Here is a 20,475-nt window from a genome sequence, read left to right on the forward strand (position 1 = left end):
AGTGGGGCACCTGCTTTTCTCTCTCTCTCTCTCTCTCTTCCTCTGCCTGCCTCTCTGCCTGCTTGTGCTCTCTCCCCCTGTCTCAAATAAATAAATAAAATCTTAAAAAAAAAAAAGAAATGTAAAATCTCATTAAAAGAAAAGGAAAAGAAAGGAAAAATAAAAAATCTCCAGCCCCACTTAGATCTTCAGAATGAAAACTGACATAGCAAGATTCCCAGGTCACAGACATCAAGGCTGCACGGGCCCGCGGCACCATTCTCCCACCGGATCAGGCATTTTATTAAGCAAACCCAGAAAAACGGTGCTGTCCCTCACACAGGTTTACCCATTTATTTACAAATACACGTGACCACGGGGAAAGTCATTGGCTGCTTAACAAATGGTCTGGGACAGCTGGATTTCCACGTGGGAGCCCTACGTCATGCCAGATGCACGCCACTCAGAATGGCTCACAAATGTAAGAGCTACAGCTCTGAAATTATAGGAAAGACCACAGGAGTAAATCTTTGTAACCCTGAGGTAGGCATGATTTCTATTTTAATTGAAAAAAAAAATAGGATACTGAAAGCACAAACAACAAAAGAAAGAAGAAACACACTCGACTTTAAAAATTAAAGACTTTTGTGCATCAAAGGACAGCACCACAGAGGTGAAAAGATGACCCACAGACTGCAAGATGGTATTTGCAACCACATATCTGATTAGGGATTTGTATCCAGAATATATAAAGAACTTCTACCACTCAACAAGAGCACACAACCCAATCGAAATGGGGGCAAAGGATCCGGATAGACACTTCCCCAAAGATATGCAAATGGTCAGTAAGCACGGGGAAAGATGCTTGTCATCATGGGTCATTAGGGAAATGCAAGTAAAACCATGGGGACATGGGACGTCCACGACAATGGCTGTAATGAACAGACAGGTAGTGGAGCGTCGGCAAGGCTGCAGGGACTGGAACCTCCCACGCACCGTGGCTGGGATGCCAGAGGGTGCGGCAACATTGGAAACCAATCCAGCAGCTTCTCAAAAGGTTCCACACGGAGCTTCCCCATGCCCCAGAGGTCCCCCGGGTCCGTGCATGAGATGGATTAAAAACATGTCCACTCTACCCAAGAAGTGTGAATGACCCCAGCGGTCCCAACTGATGAGTGGGTGAACAAAAGTGGCCCATGCAACAGAATGTCACTTGGGACCTCGTAGTGTGCAACTCGGTCTCCCGCAGAGACAGGAAGCAGTCAGGTGGCTGCCGTGGGCCGGGGAGTGTGTGCAGCATGACCACACACAGGCACAACGTCTCCTGCCTGGGTGTCCAAAGGCAGCGGCGATGGTGCGACTCTGAGCGTATATTTAAAAACCCCTGAACTGTACAATTCTGTTGGCTAAATCCAGTGGCACGCAAAATGTATCTTGATAAAGCCTTATAAAACACAAAGACCAAATCACACGTAAGTTATATCTTAATAATGTTTTTAATGCAAAAAATTATGCACACCTTATGGTATGAACATATTGAATGTATTACACAATAGACACAGCTGAATGTTTTTAGAAGGGAGACAAAGTTTGGGGTTTCTGCCCTGCCCGGCGGACCACTGGCATGTCCTCTGTGTGGTAAAAGGACTGGCGTGTCCTCCAGGTTAAGGGACTATTTATGCGTCCTGGGATTGAACGAGACAAACAGATGGCAGAGAGTGGCCGCCAGGCCTCTCACTATCAATGGGGCGGTGACGGCGTAGCCAGGGAAGGGGTGGCATTGGTCTGCGTGGCCGTGGATCGGATTAGAGACCTCAGTGCGCACTCATGTTGACTGAATACAGATATAGATGGTTATACACAGAAGCATTTGTAGATACGCACACATTCACAAGCACACACGCACACACACATGCGCGCGCGCACACACACACACACACACACAGGCTGTTGTGCTGGGAGCAAGTGCCGTCCAGCGGCGATGAGCACACACAACACCCAGATTCTGGTTCCTATGACCTTTCTCCATCCATTCTCCTGGACGGCTGGTGGGCTCCCGGTCTGGGCAGGAAATGCGCAGAAGGAGCCTGGGGCGTCTTCTAGTACCGGATAGTAAGCAAGGGGCCAAAAACCAAGGACCCACATTGATGGGGTCTGTCCAAGGGCCTCAGGGGCCGGTTGAAAGAGCTCCCAGGGGGCAGAGCTAGAGCACTGGGTCCTGACCTAGATGATGAATTCAACACCCGCCGTCCACACAGACAACCGAGGGTGAATGAACGAATGCGGAGGAAACACACACCTGCGCGCGGAATTCCGCCACATGTGTGGACGCTCTGTCCTCAAGGACGGGGCACACAGCTCCCCACGCACTAGCTGTGGGCTGTGCAGAGCGGCTTCCTTCCAAAGAGGACAGTCCGTAAAGGGGAAGAGCGAGGGAGCATACAGCTGAGACCTGACATGCACCCCTGCCGGGTGAGCAGGGCCAGCACCATGGGGCCGAGTCAGGTGCGGAGCACGAGCCGGATGTGAGGGGAAAGGGCCCTTCACCTTGGGGGCCTCCTCCCAGCCTGACCGCGAGGCACACACTAGACAACCCCAACAAGGGGGATGTTCCACAAAATGCCCAACCGGTTCCCAAAACGGCTGAGATCAGCAAAACCAAGGAGAGCCCTAGAAACAGTCACAATGAAGAGGGTCCCATGGCGATAAGACAACCACGTGCCATGAGGCTCCTGAGGCAGAGAAGGGACATTAACCAGCTGGGGACAGGGAATGAACCAGGAAGAAAGCACACACTTTGGTTAACAGCAACCTATCCGGATTGGCTCATTGATTATAAAATGCGCTGTACTCTGGTAAGACAGGAGCAGGGCAGATGGGCTATGGTGCAGCTGGAACATTCTGGAGTATCTTCATAACTCTGTAAACCTCACACTGCTCTGACAGAGTCGCTGCCCTGTGTCGGCAATGAAGGGACAGCCCCAGGGCTCATGCTGCGGGTGACAGTTTGATGGGACGAGGCTGCTGCTGACCCATTCCCAGCTGGCCCTCTGAGGAGATGCTCCTGACCACAGGGCCTTTGCTCATGACCGCGTGTGCACGTCGTGACATGCGTCGCTGTGAGAAGCACCAGACTGACCTCCTCTCCCCCTGGCCAGCATCCCTGGCAGATGCTCAATGCCAAGGGCCCCTCCTGCGGGCGCCCATGCCTGTGCCCACCCCAATCCCTTGCTTGCCCAACAGGGGTCCACCCTCCCCGGCCCCATGCACCTTAGGAGTCACCTAAGACCCTTGCTGAAACATGACCCTGAACTAACTAGAAGTTCCACCCACGCTCCCGTTTCTAGACAGGTCTCTCGGGACCAGGAAGTGCATGTGACCAGCCCGCCGGTGGCACAGTCTAACGGTGGATTTCCGGGCGCCTCCCACCCTCTGCCCGCTGACATTTACGAGGTTCCAGAACCACGTCTGCTCGGACTGCCCCCTCCCGTTTACCCAATGCAATGATTTCTGGAAATTTCATTCTGGGGTTTGCACAGGGGCTACGGAGCCGAGCTGCAGTGACGGGCACCTCTCGGCACAGGTGACGAACAGGAGCCCCACTAGGAAAAGAGCGGTCACCACCCTGGAAACTAACCTTGCAGGTGGCTCTCCCGGGTGCAGTCCGGACCCATCGCAGGTGCCCGGCGAAATGCACCCCGCCCACGAAAATTCCACTCTTACTCCTCCATATGTTTCAGGATTCGAAAGACGGTTCCCGGCTTTGTTAATACCCCGCGGCTGTCGCACCCGGGATTCCGGCAGGTTCGGGAGCACGGCGGGTCATAAAAGCACTATGCTAAGTTTTGCTCAGATTGTTACTTTGGTTTCCTTCCTCAGGGCTCAGAAGGCCACGTGTCCCAGAGGATCCAACCAAAGCAGGAGATGTGCCCAAGACCCCGGTGGGCAAGGCTTTATGTCTTCATAGGACTGTTGCGGTGACTCAGGAACATTTCCACTAGACGAGGCACGCGACGGTTGGCTGTAATCCCAGCTGCTGTTCCCATGAGCGGGTCACTGTGTGGAGATCTCATCCTTTCCTGGGCATCTCTCCAGCCAGAGGGGGGCTTCCCCAACCTCCGGCCCCCACGTGCAGCCCAGAAGCGTCCCAAGAACTACACGTGGCCCATGTCCGAACATGGTGTTTCCTGCACGTGGGAAGCAAGGTGCATTCACGTCTCCGCACAGGGGAGGGTGAGGAAGACTGCTGTCTCGCCAGGTGTGTTCAAAGTCGCCCAGCCCGGCGTGGAGTTGCTGGAACACCAGAGAGGCCACGGGGTCAGAGCCGAGGAGGACAACAATGCAGCGTCTAGGGCAAGAGGGGACGTGAGGCAGCTCTTCCCTCCCCCGGCACTGCCTGGGGCTGCCACTCGTGCTTCCATCCCGGGACGCGGAGGTGACCCGCTCGGAGGTCACAGACCCTCCACCAGCCAGGGTCCAGCCCTGTGCTACCAGGCACGCAGGTGAGGAAAGAGACTCAGCTCCTTTCCCCCCTCCGGGGGTGAGAGTGCGGACCCTGTAATCCCAGGGCGAAGAAGTCAGGCTCTGCCTCCCCTGCGCTCAGAGGACACTGGCCACACGAAGCAGGCCAGCCTCACCGGACGCACGAGAATTGAGAGAAACGAGGCTTCCTGTGCCCGGGCCGCCTCACTCGCCTGTGATCACGTGACTACTAAGTGCTCTGGTCACGCTTGGGGCGACCGACTGTGTGGGTGTGTCGGGGACCAAGGGGATTCCTGAACGTGGGCCATCCCAGGAGAAGCGGGACGGGTCGGTCACACGACCTGTCGTCTGGAGGCAGCCCCCGACAGCCAACACGCGTCATCCCTGTGGCTCCCGGACAAGGAGAAAACCACACCCGGAGGTCTCGCTGCACCGCTAACGTGACGGGACCTGCCAGAGACCCCGCTGCGACGACACACCACACGTGAGACACGAAACACTGCAGTGGGCTCTCCGATGTCCCTGCCCCGTAGGTACTGTCATCGACGGAACACCTCAGGCCGCCGTGTCTCCCCGACTCTCCGCGGCCCGGGCACCTTCCCGGGCCGCCCCCCGGCAGGACTCGCCTTCCACAGTCACCGTCGCACACAGACAGCTCTCTCAGAAGGGTCACGGCTTCTCGGCATGTTGGCTTCGGGCGGGAGGACAAGTGGTTCCCGATGTTCCCCGATGTCCACAAAAAACCTGCCCACAGATGTTGCAGCAGCGTTTCTGACAACTCCCGAGACCTGGAAGCCGCCGGACGTCCTGCAGCAGGTGGACGGATAAATAAACCAGGGTCCGTCCAGACAAGGGGACACGGCTCAGCACTACAGAGAAGGGAGCTCCCGAGCCGAAAAGTCATGGAGGAAACACAGCACCTTCCTCAGGGAAAGAAGCCGATTTGAAAAGGCCACATACTGTATGGTTTCGACGCTACAACGTTCTGGAAAAAAGCAAAACCATGGAGACAGTGAAGAGATCAGTGCTGCCGGGTGTTAGCAGGGATGGAGGGTGAACAGGGGAGCACGGACGAAGTCGAGGGCAGAGAGGCTGCTCGGTGTCTCTGTGGTGACGGACAGCTGTCGTGGCCATTGGTCGAAATGCAGGATGCTGGGAACGGCGGGGCTGGAGGTTACTGGGGACTCCCACAGAGCTTCCAGCTTTCCCCTCACTTCCCTGTAAACCTAAACCTGCTCTAACAAATAAAGTCCACTAATAAAAAAAAAAAGGGGGGGGGCAAAGAGGAGATGGGGAAGGTTCTGCTTTCTCGGGGAGCGTTAGGCACGACCAGGACAGATCTGCACGTGGTCCATTACGATCTGGCTGCCACATGTCGGCGTCTCTGCTAGACATGTCACACTTGAAAATAAGTAACCGTTTCTAGTCTATCTGTCCAGACAAGAAAATGATTAGAAAAACACACACAACACCCAACGGGACACAGAGCTCGATGGCGCGAGCCGCCGGCCAAGAGTGAAGATGGAGGCTGCCCGAGAGAAAGAACCGGCCCAGGCTGCCAGTGGCGTCCAGCTGGAGGCAGGGCCATGAGAGATGGTGCGGACCTCTGTCTGGAAATAACTCGGGGTCTGTGCTATGTGGTTCTAGAAGCTAGGAGAGGGTCTGCCCTGGAGGATGTGTCACTACAAGCCCAGAATCTGGAAGACGCCAGTTCCAGGAAAGGAGGCCACGGAAAGGGGACACGTGGGAAGAAGAGCAGCTTGCGGCAGACCCCTGGACTCCCCTACTGCCTGCTCTCCCTCGTGGAATCATCTGGAAACAGCCAGGGACGAGGCCAGGCTGGTGGACATCCAGGTAAAAGGCCCAAGGAGGGAACCACAGACACATCACTTCTCTACATGTGCCCTCCATGTGCTACCTCCATGGTCTAGCCACATGTGCCGTCAAGCTCCCCGCCCCCCCAGGTCCCATCTTCTGGCATCTCAGATACCAAAGCTGTGATCACGGATCGCAGCACCGCAGCCTGGGCTGGGCGGGGATGGGCACCGCCGGATGGGCCCAGGCGGGGTCTTGCTCTAGCTGCAGGGGTCAGAGGAGCCCCAAGAGATGATGAGAAGTCTCCATCCTTGAGCTGACATCTGCACCTGCTGTGGGCTCAGTACCTGAGCCACAGGGCAGGACACATGTAGGTAACAGTGGCGCAGGTGGAGGGTGGGCCCGTCTCCAGCGGTGGGGAAAGGGAGCCTGCAGGGAGTGAGTCCAGGAGGAACACTACCAACCAACAGGGACAAATGCCCCCAGAGGCCATGAAGTCTGCCTGAGCCCCCTCTCAGCCAGCCCAGCTCAGCGAGTCCCACTGCACAGGCTCTCACCTAGTGACTGTGCTCTGCTCCAGGGGACATGGGGCAGTGTCTGCACACAGCCTGGTTGTCACAGCCCAGACTGCGACTGGGGCCTGGGGTGGAGGCCGGCGAGGCTGCAAACATCCCACAGCCCAGGACACAGTTCCCCCACAAACAGCCGTCCGGGCCCACAAAGCAGTTCGATCCCACCACAAAATGATCAGAAGGTCATCAAAAAAACTAGAAGCTTGCAGACCCTGGGGCTGAAAGGCCACCGTCCCGGCGGATTCCAGGGCTGGGCAGGGAGGTGCTTAAGGACCTGGACCATTAGCTGGGCCACAAAGCTGTCAGGGCTCAGAGGATGGTGGGGACACGTCAGGGGGAGAGCCAGGCAGAAGGGCCACCACAAAAAGGAAAGCAACGCAGGAGGACAGCATGGACGGGCCTTGAGGGCAGCTTGCTAAGTGAACGACGTCGGGTACCGTATGAGGCCGCTTCCATGCCAAATCTGAAAGTCCCCACCCCCAAACAGAGCAGAGTGCCAGCTGCCGGAGGCGGGTGGGGACAGCACAGGTGGCCAACGGTAGGAATCCCCAGTTACGAGCTGTAGGAGTCCTGACAGAGCACAGGAGGACAGCTAATGAGTTCTCTGTACTCAGAACAGTAACATGTTCCCTGTACCCGGTAACAAGTTAACCAGACCTGTGGTCCTCAGGACACAATGTATCCAATTATTGTATCCAGAGCCTAGCCTGAAACTAACAGGGTTAGGGATCTTCTGCATCTCAATAATAGGGGGGCGGGGCAGAGAGATGAAATAGAGGTCATTGCTCATTTGCAATTGTTTAAAGAAGGAGAAACTGTCCAGCCCCACAGCCAAAGGGCAGAATCTGGGAACCCCCAGGCTCTTCAGACCCACCAATGATGAGCAGCCCAAATGCCAGCAGGGGGAGCAAGACGTGCACCTGTAAGTGTGTCTCCCACAGCGGGCACACCACAGGCCACGCGCCTTACCATCCTTCCTTCATTCGCTCTCCCAACAGCCGTGCACGAGCGCCTACTATGTGCCAGGCTCTGTGCTCGCTGCACAGCTCAGCCGGCCCCTCTCATCCGGAACTTAACCGGGAGCTAGAAAGTACTTTTGAAAACCACGTACAGCATAGCTATCACCCGTGCATGTGGGATCTGATAACAGAGGCACGTTCTTGGACTGCATCTGCGCTTCCGTGAGGCTTACCGATGTCCTCTCCGCCCGGGACCTACCTCCCGTGTCCAGGTCATGGAAATTCGGATCCAGGCCTCGTTCCAGCATTTTGACGATCTTCTCCACCGAACGGTGCTGAATGTGGTCCATAAATTTTTTCAGATTGGTCTAAAGGGAAAAATCAACAAACAGAAACGTCTTCCAGGCCCCAGAAGGGTCCTTCAAGGGTGCATTCCGGCCTCCTCTGTGGAAAAGGAGCTGCCCCTGCACAGGACGCTACAGACCCACCCGGCAGAGGCTCACGGTATATGGAACCCCAGCGCCAAGCGTGGAGCAGACACAATCAGCCTGCCGGGATGAAGGTTCTAGAAATCTCTCGCCTTTCACGTCCATGCCAAGACCACAGGACATTCCTTTGCGGATGAAAGGATGAGCCACCTGGGCCACTCTGGAAAACTAGCTTCTAGGGTCTATACCCGAGCTTCGGAGTCCCTCTCCTGGGAACGAGGCCCAAGCACCGACATTCGTGCTTTCTAATCTGAGAAGCAACAGCCGCAGTGGAGAGCAGAGAGGGCAGCTTCCCGCTTGGCTAATCCACTCTTCAGTGAACCTGTGACTGCGTGGACAGACACAGGGATGTCTTGCCATGAAGCAATTCAAGGTGAAAAGAGATAATCCCTTCTCATGGGGTCAGAATGACCTGGGGGTCAAGCCTGGTGGGGAGGGAAGTTTCCCCAGCTTAGCCCGGTCTCATCTGTAACGGAAACCACGATTTCCTGCCGCAGAGCAGACGGCCCCCGCCCCCTGAGGATAAGCCAGTATCCAATCTGCCTCCACCTGAGCAGGCGATCTCCTGTCGCTGGCCCGAGTCTGCACCCCCCTGCACATGGCTTCCACGACACGGCGCGGCCGCAGGGGCTCCGGGGCCAGGCTGGATCTCCACCCACACTCTACCTACATTCCGGAGCCAAAATTAACAAATGTCCAAAGACACATACACTTGTGCACGCTTAATGTTTCCACTGCTATGTAGTTAATTGTTTTTTTCTTTTTTAATCCAAAAAGCACATTTTTATGTACACATCAGAAGGTCATCAAAAAAACTAGAAGCTTGTAGACCCTGGGGCTGAAAGGCCACCATCCCGGCGGATTCCAGGGCTGGGCAGGGAGGTGCGTAAGGACCTGGACCATTAGCTGGGCTACAAAGCTGTCAGGGCTCAGAGGACGTGGGGACACATCAGGGGGAGAGCCAGGCAGAAGGGCCACCACCAGCCACGTCCGGATACTGTGAGCACATCGGTAAGTAATGGTGCGCCACAACCGGTTGAGCACAATATAAATCCCTGTATCTGTTGTGCTACAAATGGGGGACGGAACCAGAGCCAGGGGAGCCCATCGGCTGCAAGTGCCCACAAAGCTCCCAGCACCACGTAAGCTCGCCTGGGCGGCACCGGGGTGGACCACAGGCAGTGTCCAGGCACATCCCGGTGCGTCTCTCCCTGTGTGCCCCACCCTCGAGCACTCCCAGAAACCGGGCATCATCCTCACCGCGAAGGTGGGTGAGGTCACACTCGAGCCCCTGCACCCTGCGGACATGCACAGCAGCCCCGACGAAGGGGCAGGGGTCCCCGCTGCGAGCCCAGCCAGGCTGCTGACCTCAGCCCCCTCCTCCAGGCCCCTGCCGGTCACACCTCTGTGTGGCTGGTGTCAAGCCCTTTAATTGGCTCTGTGGTCACTGTGTCCTCTCCGTCAGCAGTGGGGACTCAGAGAGAGGGGCTTCCCCTCCTCCCAGAAACACCCAGGGGGGACGTGCACTGAATGACGACCCACCTGACGCTGTCCCCGTGCGACCTGTCACCCAGCATGGTTTCGTCACACAGGACAGGACGGCTGTGTTCGGGGGCCCTGGTGGATGCCCTTCTGGGCACGCAGGAGGGCGTGTTCACTCCCGTGGTTTAGTCAGGCCCACATAGGCCACACGCGCCCGGGCAGGGCGGGGACGTTCGCCACCACGTGCCTGTCCCATCCTAGCCTGCTCCAGAGCCCCGCCCTTGAGGAAACCTCATGCTCTCCTGCCCGAGCTCCCACCAGCTTTGTGGAGCAGCCCTGCCCCCAGCAGCCGGGCGGGCCTTGGGGCGTGAGCGGGAGAAGCCCCCCGGGGCACCTGCCCATCCCGGCTCCGCCCACTGGCAGGTGCAGTGGGGGAGGCTTCCCAGGAAGAGGAACCTGCGGCCCAAGGAGCGCCCCGGTGCAGAGACAGTAACGCCACGTGTGAGACGCGAGGCCGTGTGCCAGCCACCCCCGCCTACCTTCGTGTGCAGCTTGGCCAACTGCTTCTCGTCCAGGTTGGCTTGCTTATACACGCGCTTCTTGTATCGGAACTGCACAGAAACGGAAACAGGAGGAGAGGGGCGCATGAATACGTCACAAGGTGTTCCAAGGAAACACAGCCCCGTCTGAGCGGCTGCGCGGGAGGCTGGGGCCCCCGGCAGCAAACTCCTCCCGTGTCGGGTGAACCGAAGGCCTTCCTACCACAGACCCCTCACGTCACAGGAATCACACCTGCAAAGGTCCGTGGACACGTGGCTGGAAAGACACAAGAGCAACCGGGGGCATGGAGGCATCCTAGCCTCCCACAGAGAAGCCACGGCCGGCGCACTTCTCGTGGGTGGCGATCGTCATCCTCACGGCCACGCGCGTGGTCCCGTCAACAAACCAGGATGTGTCTTCCACACCCGGCCCTCGGAAGCCTGGCCTGGCAAAGCCAGTGTTCCTGCTGCCATCCCGGGACTCTGGGTGACATTCATTCGCTCAAATCCAGCACCTCCTCGGAGCTGGACATGAAGTATTTTGCTCTGACACGGTCAGTGCCCAAGAGGAACGTTCGGATGTCTCGGATGTCAGTGTGCCTGGAAGCCCAGCACCCACCCCTCGTGCCCAGCCCAAGGGCCCCCACCCCTTTGAGGGCCGATGTGGGGGAGCCGCGACTGAAGTCTGGGGAGGGCCAGATTCCCAGGGGAGGCACCTGCTCCGAGCCCAGCCCCACCCCCGTCCCGCCAGCTGTGGCCGGACACCTTCCCCGGCTGCGACTGGCCTCCTGATCTGTGGGCGGGGAGGCCTGAGGATGGCCCAGGGGCGTCCTGACAGACACCAGCTGCGGGAGACTGGACCCCACCCTCCACGTCCCTCAGCCCCAAGAGTCTGAACGAGCCCAGAGAGAGGGACATGAGGGCGCAGGGCCGCGGGGACTATCCTGGCACGGCCTCATCTCACATCCCGGTCCCAAAGCTGCCGCCTGACTCTCCTCTCCTCTCCCCTGCACGTAAAAACAGCGCGTGCACCGCACACAAAACTCCCTGGTCACACAGGGAAGAAACTTGGTCTTTTTTTTCCTTTTTAAGGACCAACAGAAGCCTGTAGCGAAACTGGAAAGTTCTGTGACGCTCAGGCGGCTCCCAGTTTCAGGACAACGTGTGCTGACCACAGGCTGCAGGTGTCCCTGGTCCTGAACGGAACGAGCAGGTGGGGACCGAGACCCATTTTAGGATTTCTGTCGCCGGTTCTAGATTCCGACAGGACAGCGTGTTCTGTGTGCCTGGCGCCCTGGGCTGTGGCGAGCCCCCTGCCATCCCCCAGCAGAACTCTGAGATTTCAGGAGCCACTGAGAGAGATTTCGGAGAGGCAGGCGCTCACTGGCTGACAGGGTTAACGGAACTCGAGTCACGGGGACTTCTGGTTATAAAAATACACTCGGGCTGGGGCGCCGGGGCGGCTTATGGGCTAAGCGGCTGCCTTCGGCTCAGGTCGTGATCCGAGGGTCCTGGGATCGAGTCCCATGTCAGGCTCCTTGCTCAGTGAGGAGCCTGCTTCTCCCTCTCCGTCTGCCTCTCCGTCTCTCTCTGTCTCTCATGAATAACTAAATAAAATCTTCAAAAAAAAACCAAAAAAACTAGGGCTGCTACCATCTCTTGGCAGGACAGGAAGTGCTCAGAGGAACATGTCCATTTCCAGAGTCACCAGCGTTTCCAGCTCGTGGCCAAAGAGGGCTGCAGGCTCCGGACGGCAAAGCCCTTCCTGCTGTTTCCTAAGAAGCCAAGCATATGCCCCAGAAATCCTCGGCGACAAAGAGCTCACAGCCACTCCCACCCCTGACATGGGGAGCGCCAGGCCCATCTCACTCGGCACCGAGGATGCCGGGGCGGGACTGAGGCTCCAGGAGATGGAAACATGGAGGTAGGACAACTCTCCCACGGCGAGGAGACCGCCGGCTCGCGAAAGGAGTGCTCGCTGGAGCCTCGGGCCCCCGGGGCAGGCACGACCCATGCTCCCCCACTTTGAAAGCTGGGAACCCGAGGCCCAGAGAGGTTGGGTGGCGGCTTGGGCTACACAGCTCCCAGGAGTGGACCGAGCCCCCCATGGGGCGATGCACACGCAGGAGCAGAGATGCTCCCCCGCAGGCCTCTTAGTTCAGCCCCAGTGACACGAGTCCCGGATGGGACAGGGGGAGGCGGAGTGTATGCATGCGCCTGCTGTTCTAGAAACAGCACAACACCCTGCCCAGGTTACCCTGCATCCCCACACTCTCTCATTCGGTTCTCGGGAGTGCGCGGGGGACCAGCCAGATTCGCCGCCCCCAACAGCCTCTTGGATCAAGAGTAGACCCTGGACGTCCCAGTCTTCTTGCTGGGTTTTCCTGGAAATCATCAGTCCCTGAAATGAACCGTTTGTTCACTGCTCCTGGTCTGTCACCTCCCTCTCGGGTGTCAGCCCCATCAGACCAGACCCCAACGGTCTCGTGAACATGGTGAACATGCCTAGAAAGTCCAGTACTTAGTAGGCCCCCAGTAAGGGATTTTTTACATTTTACAGATGAGCAAACTAAGGTCAGAACAGGGAACCACAGGAAGCCAAGTGGTGCCCCAAATTTCCCTCCACCAAAATGCCCCCCTATAGTCTGACACAGGCTCTGTCAAAATGGGGTCTCCATAACCTCCCCCTCGAAGTCACTCTTGGGCTTTGAAATGTGCGGATGAGGTCCGGCCTTGGTCCATGACCTCTCTGACTTCAGGACGGTCTCATCACAGTGAATGTGATGGAACACACTCAGGCTGCTGGAGGGCCGGCTACACTTCCACACGTGCAGCCTCTCCCCGTCTGACGGGGCTGAGAGGAGCGCCATCGCCCGCTGCGCCCAGTCCCACCGCGCAACAGAAGAATGCCGCCGGCCTCACTGTCTCACTCGTCACGTGGAGAGACCGTGTGTAAACCTGGGGATGCGGCTGGCCGGGGGTCAGAGCGGCAGCGGCCGGCGTCACGCCGTGCCCGGAAGGTGTCTGGGTGCCCAGCTCGTGCACTGCTGTGTCACGCGGCAGGCCAGCGGATGCGGCAGCTCCAGGCCCCCTGGTCATTCCAGGGCAAGAGGCTGGACGTCATGCTTCGGGTCACTGCTGGACGGCCCCTGGCCACTGCGCACCCCAGGCAGGAAGACCGAGTCGGGGAGACAGAAACAAGCCCCATCCTGCACCCCCGGCCCCGCCAGTCCTGGCAACGTGAGCCTGAGTCAGACCCCTCGTGTGTGCGCCCCAAGATCTCTCGCCAACAGACTCATCCAGTCCACAGTACGGAAGCAAAGGGCTCGAAAACGGCGCCGCTGTCTGAAACTCCCGAAGCTCAGGGCCCCCGTAAGACCCCAAGCTCACTTTTCATGTGAGGGTCATTCCCCCCAATCCACATCAAATTTGGAGCGTCGTGACAGTCCTCCCCGCCCCCCCAGCCCCACGCCCGGGGCCACGAGGCAGCAGCCAGTACCTCCAGGGAGGGGACGCCCTTGCCCACGGGCTGAGGGTACTCGCGCAGCAGCCGCTCCTCGTCCAGGAACTTCCCGTCGCGCCCGTTGCTGGCCGGCTGGAACAGCCCGTAGTTCAGCACGTCCTTCAGGCTCTGGGTCAGGGAGCACAGAATCCGCTGCTTGGCGACCCACACGGTGGCATCCGGGTTAAACCGGATGCACTTCTGCAGGGAGGGACAGAGACACCGGTCAGTGGTGCAGCCCACCCCCACCCGGCGACAGACATCCAGGTGTTGCCGTCTAGGTCCTCTGAGTGGCAGAACCACATCCCCCCGGCTCCCGGTGCTCCAGAATGTCTCTTGGATGGAGACCTTGAGTAAATACAAAAGGACAAGGGCGAGGATGGAACCATGGGCTTCAGGGGCCTTGGCTCAGGTCCCCGTGGGCCCTGTGGGACTTACTCCCGCCCCCGTGTGGAGCTTCTCCAATCCCAGGCCTTGTGGCCACAGTGCTGGCCCCTGGCCCCTGAAGCAGTCTGGGTTCGGACACCAACCCACACTTCTCCAACGCTGACCCCACGCCTCCCAAAGCAGAGAGGAAGGCAAAGTGAAACACAGAGTGGTTTTAAAATCCTACTTTTAAAAACTTCAGTAGCATAGACAGTGCCTGCAAATCCGCTGCAAACACTTTCCTAAAAAACCTAGCAGGGTGGCTGAGAACCCAAAGGCCTCGCCCTGGCCCCACTCCCAGGTCCCTTCTGGGAGATTCCCCCAACAAGCCACCAAATACCAAGGTCAGGTAGCATCTGCTTCTAACAGAGACTTCGCGATTTCTATTGAATTAAAATGACGTTCTACTGAACGGCCACCAGTAGGAGCTGACAAACTCACTTCATCACTGCGGAAACCCTCAGAAAGGACCGGAGGTTGGGACCCACCGTCTCCCGGGGGTCCTGCGTGCCCAGGATGCAGAGGCCCTTCTCTGTGGGTCTGGAGTCTGGGCCCCCAGGGAGACCCGCCAGGCCAGCGGCTCCCAACAATGAGAAACGTTCAGCAGGCAGCCCTGAATCCCACGGTCCGGGAAACCTGACCCAGGAGGCATGAATGCTCCGTCTGTCCCTTGCCAGTGTCAAAGGCTGAATTCGAGGGTAACCTCGGAGCTCCTCCTGGGGCTACCAGGCCGGTGGGGCCCGGCTGCTCACGTCAGAGACACTACAGGACGCCCGCAGCCCCGCCCAGCCTTGGCTGAGTAAGAAGAGGATCTGGCAACTTCAGCACGACAAATTCTATCTGTCCGATGTGACCAGGTGGGACTGTGGATAACTCGCCACTTCCTGTCCCCGCTGGCCTCGGGGTCCAACCACACACACCCCCAGCTCGAGCTCCCTTGAGCTCAAGCTCCAGCACCCTAGGAAGGCCTGGGGCCCCACGTGGCAGCCACAGCCAAGGGGTTTCCAGCGGGTGAGGGCAGAGCGGAGCACGGGCTGGGATCTGATCGCAGGTGATCATGTGATCGCAGGTGATCGCAGGTGATCATGGGTGACCCCAGAGTGCCTGCTCCACCGGGGGCAGAGCCGGGGATGCAGAGTCTGTGCCCTGGGTGGGCTCACCCTGTACAACCAGCGGTCCTGCTCTAAGAAACGTCAAGAAGGCCCCGTGGCAAGTGGCGCACTGACAGTATCTACCACAAGGAACCCTCCTGCAGCCCCCTCCGACCTGATGCGGTCAGGAGAACTGTACCAAGTTCCGGTCTCCCTACCGCGCGTGAGATGGGTATTCCGAAGAGTCTGTTACGGGTGCTCCCAGGTAAGCGATGTGCGAGAGCACTCACAGAGCACCAGGAGCACTGCAGGGACGGCCCGGGTGGCAGGAACCCCAGAACACAGCCTCTGCCCCCGCAGGGCTGCTGGAGAGAACACCTTTGCTCCTCTAGCTTCTGCATAAAGGGTCCTCGACCAGCACTGGGGCAGGCATGGGTGGGGACACAGGAGACGACAGAGACAGGGTCTTACCCCTTAAGGAGCTCAGAGCCTGGTGGGAGAATACAATAATGGTGACGGCGGTGATGATGACGGTGACGGCGGTGACGGTGCCGAGGACGGTGGCGATGGTGATGACACAGCTGTGGCTAAGTAAGGTCTACTGAATCCTCATACGCCAAGAACTACGCTAACTACATTTAACTTCACCACAACCGTGAGCGACAGTATTACCATTACTACTGTTGCTGTAGATGCAATCATAACTGTACCATTGTGTGTTTATATGCAATCAATGCAACGCATGTAATAGATATTTACATTAAACAAATATGATTATTACGATCAATATAAAAACAATCACTATTATTATTATTCCCAGATGGGGAAGCAGAGCCTCAGACTCTCACGTAATGACCCCAAAGCCACATGTCCGGAAAGTGGTCCAGGTTCAGTGTGAACCCAAGTCGAGTCGGCTCCTGAGTCCTCGTGGTTTAACGGATGCGTTACTCGCTCTCCATACACACCTGGCCACCCTGGTTGTAAAACCCTTGACCGGCCCTGAGAAAACCGCGGAAGGAACTTAATGTCCAGCTCTCTGTGGATCAGGGAGACACCGCCTTTGTTCTGAGTTTCCAATTACCTGTTAATCTGCGCCAGGGCTGAGCACTGACAATACAAGGGAGAAACAGTTTAATCTCCATAACAAAGGACAAAATTTGGGAGATTCTAAATAACTGTTTTCAAAGAAGTAAAATCGAGCCTCTGACGCGCCAGCAGCTTTAAAAAATAGACAAAGCAACAAAGCGTGGGGCACGCCGGTGTCGGGGAAGATGCCGGCCGTGTGCGCCACGGACGTAAACCACCACGGCGGCACCTCTGGAAGAAGCAGAGGACGGCTACCGTCTCCTTCCAGCGATGGCCAGGCTGTGGGGGCCCTCGGGAGATCAAGTGCGCACACGCAACAAAGATTTTCCCCGCATGAATTCACGACTGACGTGATAACTGGACCCAGCTCCTCAGCCTGACGACGTGGAACGGTCACTCTGATGGGGCATTTAATACAAAAGAACCCGCTGACCGTGAACTTGGGCACACAGGTCAGGTTAGCACATGGGGCATTCGACACCAACGGACAAATCAGTCACTCAGGTGTCACCTGTTGCTGACACCGAACCCACGCCAACCCGACGCCCACCCCACCTCTACCCCTGCCCTAGTCCCCCACTCTTTCTATCCTCACCCTCCTTCTGAATGCCAGTAGGGGGACCACCTCCTATTCCAGAAGCCCAGGAGATGCTCCCAACTCCTCTCTGGTCTGCAGCTTCCAGATCAGCCTAGGTTAATCTATGGCCTCAGATGCTTGAGTCCCCATCTGTGTCCCCACCACCGCCCAGCAGAGCCCGTCCTTTCTCAGCTGGGCCACTCCAGCAGCCTCTGCACTGAGCTCACCTGCATGTCTCTTAGACCCAAGCAACGTCACTCCGTCCCGTCACCTGTGTCCCCTCCTGATCCAGTTACTCAAATGCCTGGGGGCTCAGGGCCTGCCTCTCCCTCAAGGGACACAGAGAAAAAGTGACTCTGGTCTGGACCCTACCTCCTTGTCAGGACACATCCTGCCCATCAAGGCCGCCCTCGGCCCTTGCCCCGACCCCATACATGTATGCACCTGCGCGCACACAGACACATTCCAGCAATGCCAAACCCTCTCAGTAACTGTCCGGCATGTCAGGCTGTGGATGTCCCTGTGCTCCTGTGACTCCAGCTAACCGTCCCTTCCCTTCCCCACCTGCCAGCTGCAACCGCACTCACTCTTCCCAACTGGCCAGGATTCACCTATTCTGGCCTCCCTCCAGGTTGAGCTAACCACTGAGTATCCTAAACTGAACTCAGGGAGCTGGTATGACTGCCCATGGAGCACAGCCCATGCTAATCAGCTGAACCCTGCTCCCTCCTGCACAGCCCGTGTGTTGACTGACCCCTGTTCCCTCCTGTCCAGCCTGTGGGTTGACTGACCGCTGCTCCCTACTGCCCAGGCTATGGGTCGACCGACCCCTGTCCTTCCTATCTAACCTGTGGGTCAGCTGATCCCTGTTCCCTCCTGCCTGGGCTGTGGGTCAACTAACCCCTGCTCCCTCCTGCCTGGGCTATGGTCACAGCCTCTCCATCTTGCACTGCTTTCCTATAGGACGGACAGACCAGCATGTACTTTACCTTATGACATTTCAGTAACTATCACTTTTTGATCCCCTGGTGTGACACCCTAAACACCGAGATGTCCAGATTCATCTGAAGACTTCCGAGTGTCTGGGCTGAGCTGAGCAGGTTAAGATACAGAAATCTTGCAAGTGGACATAATGGCACCTCCGAGACCCCAATCAGAGTGGCCTATCCCTTAGCTCCTGACGAGCAGTACGTACATTCGGTCAGGCAGGGGGTGGGATCTACAAAATCCCACAATGGGAGCAGGCCTCTGTGGACAACATCAGCCTCGGTTCAAGCATCTGTCCAGGAAGCTCCTAGGGTTCCTTCAGGCCAGCGCCAGCTCTCCTCAGGTTTTCTCAGCCCCCAGAGGCCTGACCCCCTAGTGGGAGGCACGTTCAAGCACAGGGAAACCGCACACATCTTCTTCCAAGATTTCTGCCCAACCCCACGCATGTGGCCCCATCCCAAGAGCCAGCTGACTGGCTCCCAGCTCCACACTGTGTAGATCTGCAACATGAGAATAAGGGTGTGTGTCTAGTTCTTACCTGAAGCTCTGTAAATGTTGGTAGAACTGCACTGAACAGAACGTTCCAGAAACAGAACGCTCCTGGTGATGTAATCCAACATAAGTAGGGTTGGGTTTGGACCTCGGGGAGAATGATGGCGGCTGCCATGACCGAGGGCTTGCTTTGCACCCAGGGCACCGTGAACACGCTGCCTTGTTAGAACACAGCCAAGACCCGGATAGGGCAGACAGCACATCTGTGGGGCTATAAGCGGCATAGCTCTGGTCAGCTGGGGACTGACCTGCATGAAGCGCCACCCTCCACTGGTAAGGCTCACGGCCAAGCTCAAATCTAAATGGAAGACAGTGAGCGAAGCCTACGCTCCTGCCTGGTCGAGGAGTTGTGGCCTTTCCGCACGATGTGAGGCTGACAACCGGGAATACCAGGACACCAGGGAAAGAACACAGGTCTTAGAGACAGGCGGAGGCAGACACCCAGTGTGGGTCTGCCACATATGCGGTGCACATGGTTTTCTAGAGCTGTGTTAACAAAAGAGCACGGATGGGGGCTTAAAACACGGGCATTCATCGTCTCCCAGTCCTGGAGGCTAGAAGTCCAAGATGCCTCCATGGGCAGAGCTGGTTCCTCCTGAGGCCTCTCTCCTTGGAGTGCAGATGGTTGGTCTTTCCCTGTGTCCTCATGGGGTCATCCCTCTGTGTGTGTCTGTGTCTGGATCTCCTTTTAAGACAGCATTCCTGGGGCGCGTGGGTGGCTCAGTCAGTTAAACATCTGCCTTGGGCTCAGGTCATAATCCCAGGACCAGCCCTGGGATCAAGTCCCACATGGGGCTCTCCGGGTCCCACTTCATGTCATTATCAGTCCTTTAATGGTGCATTTTATTTTATTTTTTAAGATTTTATTTATTTGATAGAGATCACAAATAGGCACAGAGAGAAATCACAAGTAGGCGGAGAGGCAGGCAGAGAGAGGGGGAAGCAGGCTCCCCGCTGAGCAGAGAGCCTGATGCGGGGCTCGATCCCAGGACCCTGGGATCATGACCTGAGCTGAAGGCAGAGGCTTAACCCACTGAGCCACCCAGGCAACCCCTAATAATGCATTTTAAAAGAGCCGTCATAAACAGAACTGCCAGGAGCCATCTGAAGGTGAAGTCAAGCGTGTTCGAGTCCTTTGGAGCTGCTCGTGCACCAGGTGCAGATCTGCACGCCTCTGAGAATCAGCCAGCACCAAAGCAACCCAAACCCCAAACCAGGACCGGGCAGCTTCCAAACGCAGCCGTGGAAACATAACAGTGCATCTGCTGTGGACAAAGACCCCTCAGGCTGGACCCTGGGCCAGCAAACAGGGAACGTTCTCCTGGCTGACCCATGAAGCTTCATTCAAATAAGGACTTTCTAGGGAAGAGGCAATGCTGGGTGACCTTGGCTGAGGAGGACAGCCTGATCTGAGGATGCTGAAGTCTCGGGGCCACGCTGGGGACTGTGGACGTTTAAACACTAACAAAGGACAGAAAGTAGGTGTGGACTCGTTTTTCCAGCCAGAGTAAGAGTTTTCAAACATTAAAAGCCTCATCACCGTCCGGCACTCTGTTGAAGTAGTGGCCAAACCACGTGTTGGGGCTCATTTTAAGAGGCTAACTGGCAGTCCTCAGCCATTGTCAAGGGGGCGGGACACGGAGGCACTGGCTTGGAGTCTGTCCGTGACTTGTGCCCTCCTTGGAAGCGAGTGAATGCTCCGCTTTTGCTAGCCATCAACGAGAGGAGGGGCGGCTCCGGAAGTAGAGCGGAGGAAAGGACATTCAGGTTCGGGGGGGGGGGCTCACGTGCTCCTGACCCCCCCCCCCACATCTCATGTGCTCCTAGAAGTTAGGATTAGCGCTCCTGAGCCCAAAGAGGAACAAGGAACGCTCAGAAGGGCTCCCCCACAGCCGTGAGAGGCAGGGCTGCCGATCTCGGGGTCCCAGCGGCGCACAC

General features: G+C 57.4%; 1 protein-coding gene across 1 annotated transcript in view; it reads right to left on the reverse strand.

Moving 5' to 3' along the window:
- Positions 1-20,475, reverse strand: part of SHANK2 (SH3 and multiple ankyrin repeat domains 2) — a 459,921-nt gene that overhangs the window by 369,970 nt on the left and 69,476 nt on the right. The window contains exons 3-5 of the mRNA XM_032360192.1: positions 13,816-14,019; positions 10,317-10,388; positions 8,067-8,175 (exon numbers count right to left, since the gene is read on the reverse strand). Of these exons, the coding sequence (XP_032216083.1) occupies positions 8,067-8,175; positions 10,317-10,388; positions 13,816-14,019 (385 nt within the window). The remainder of the gene's footprint in view (positions 1-8,066; positions 8,176-10,316; positions 10,389-13,815; positions 14,020-20,475) is intronic.

This window comes from Mustela erminea, chromosome 9, assembly GCF_009829155.1.
Source record: "Mustela erminea isolate mMusErm1 chromosome 9, mMusErm1.Pri, whole genome shotgun sequence".
Classification (NCBI taxonomy): Eukaryota; Metazoa; Chordata; class Mammalia; order Carnivora; family Mustelidae; genus Mustela; species Mustela erminea.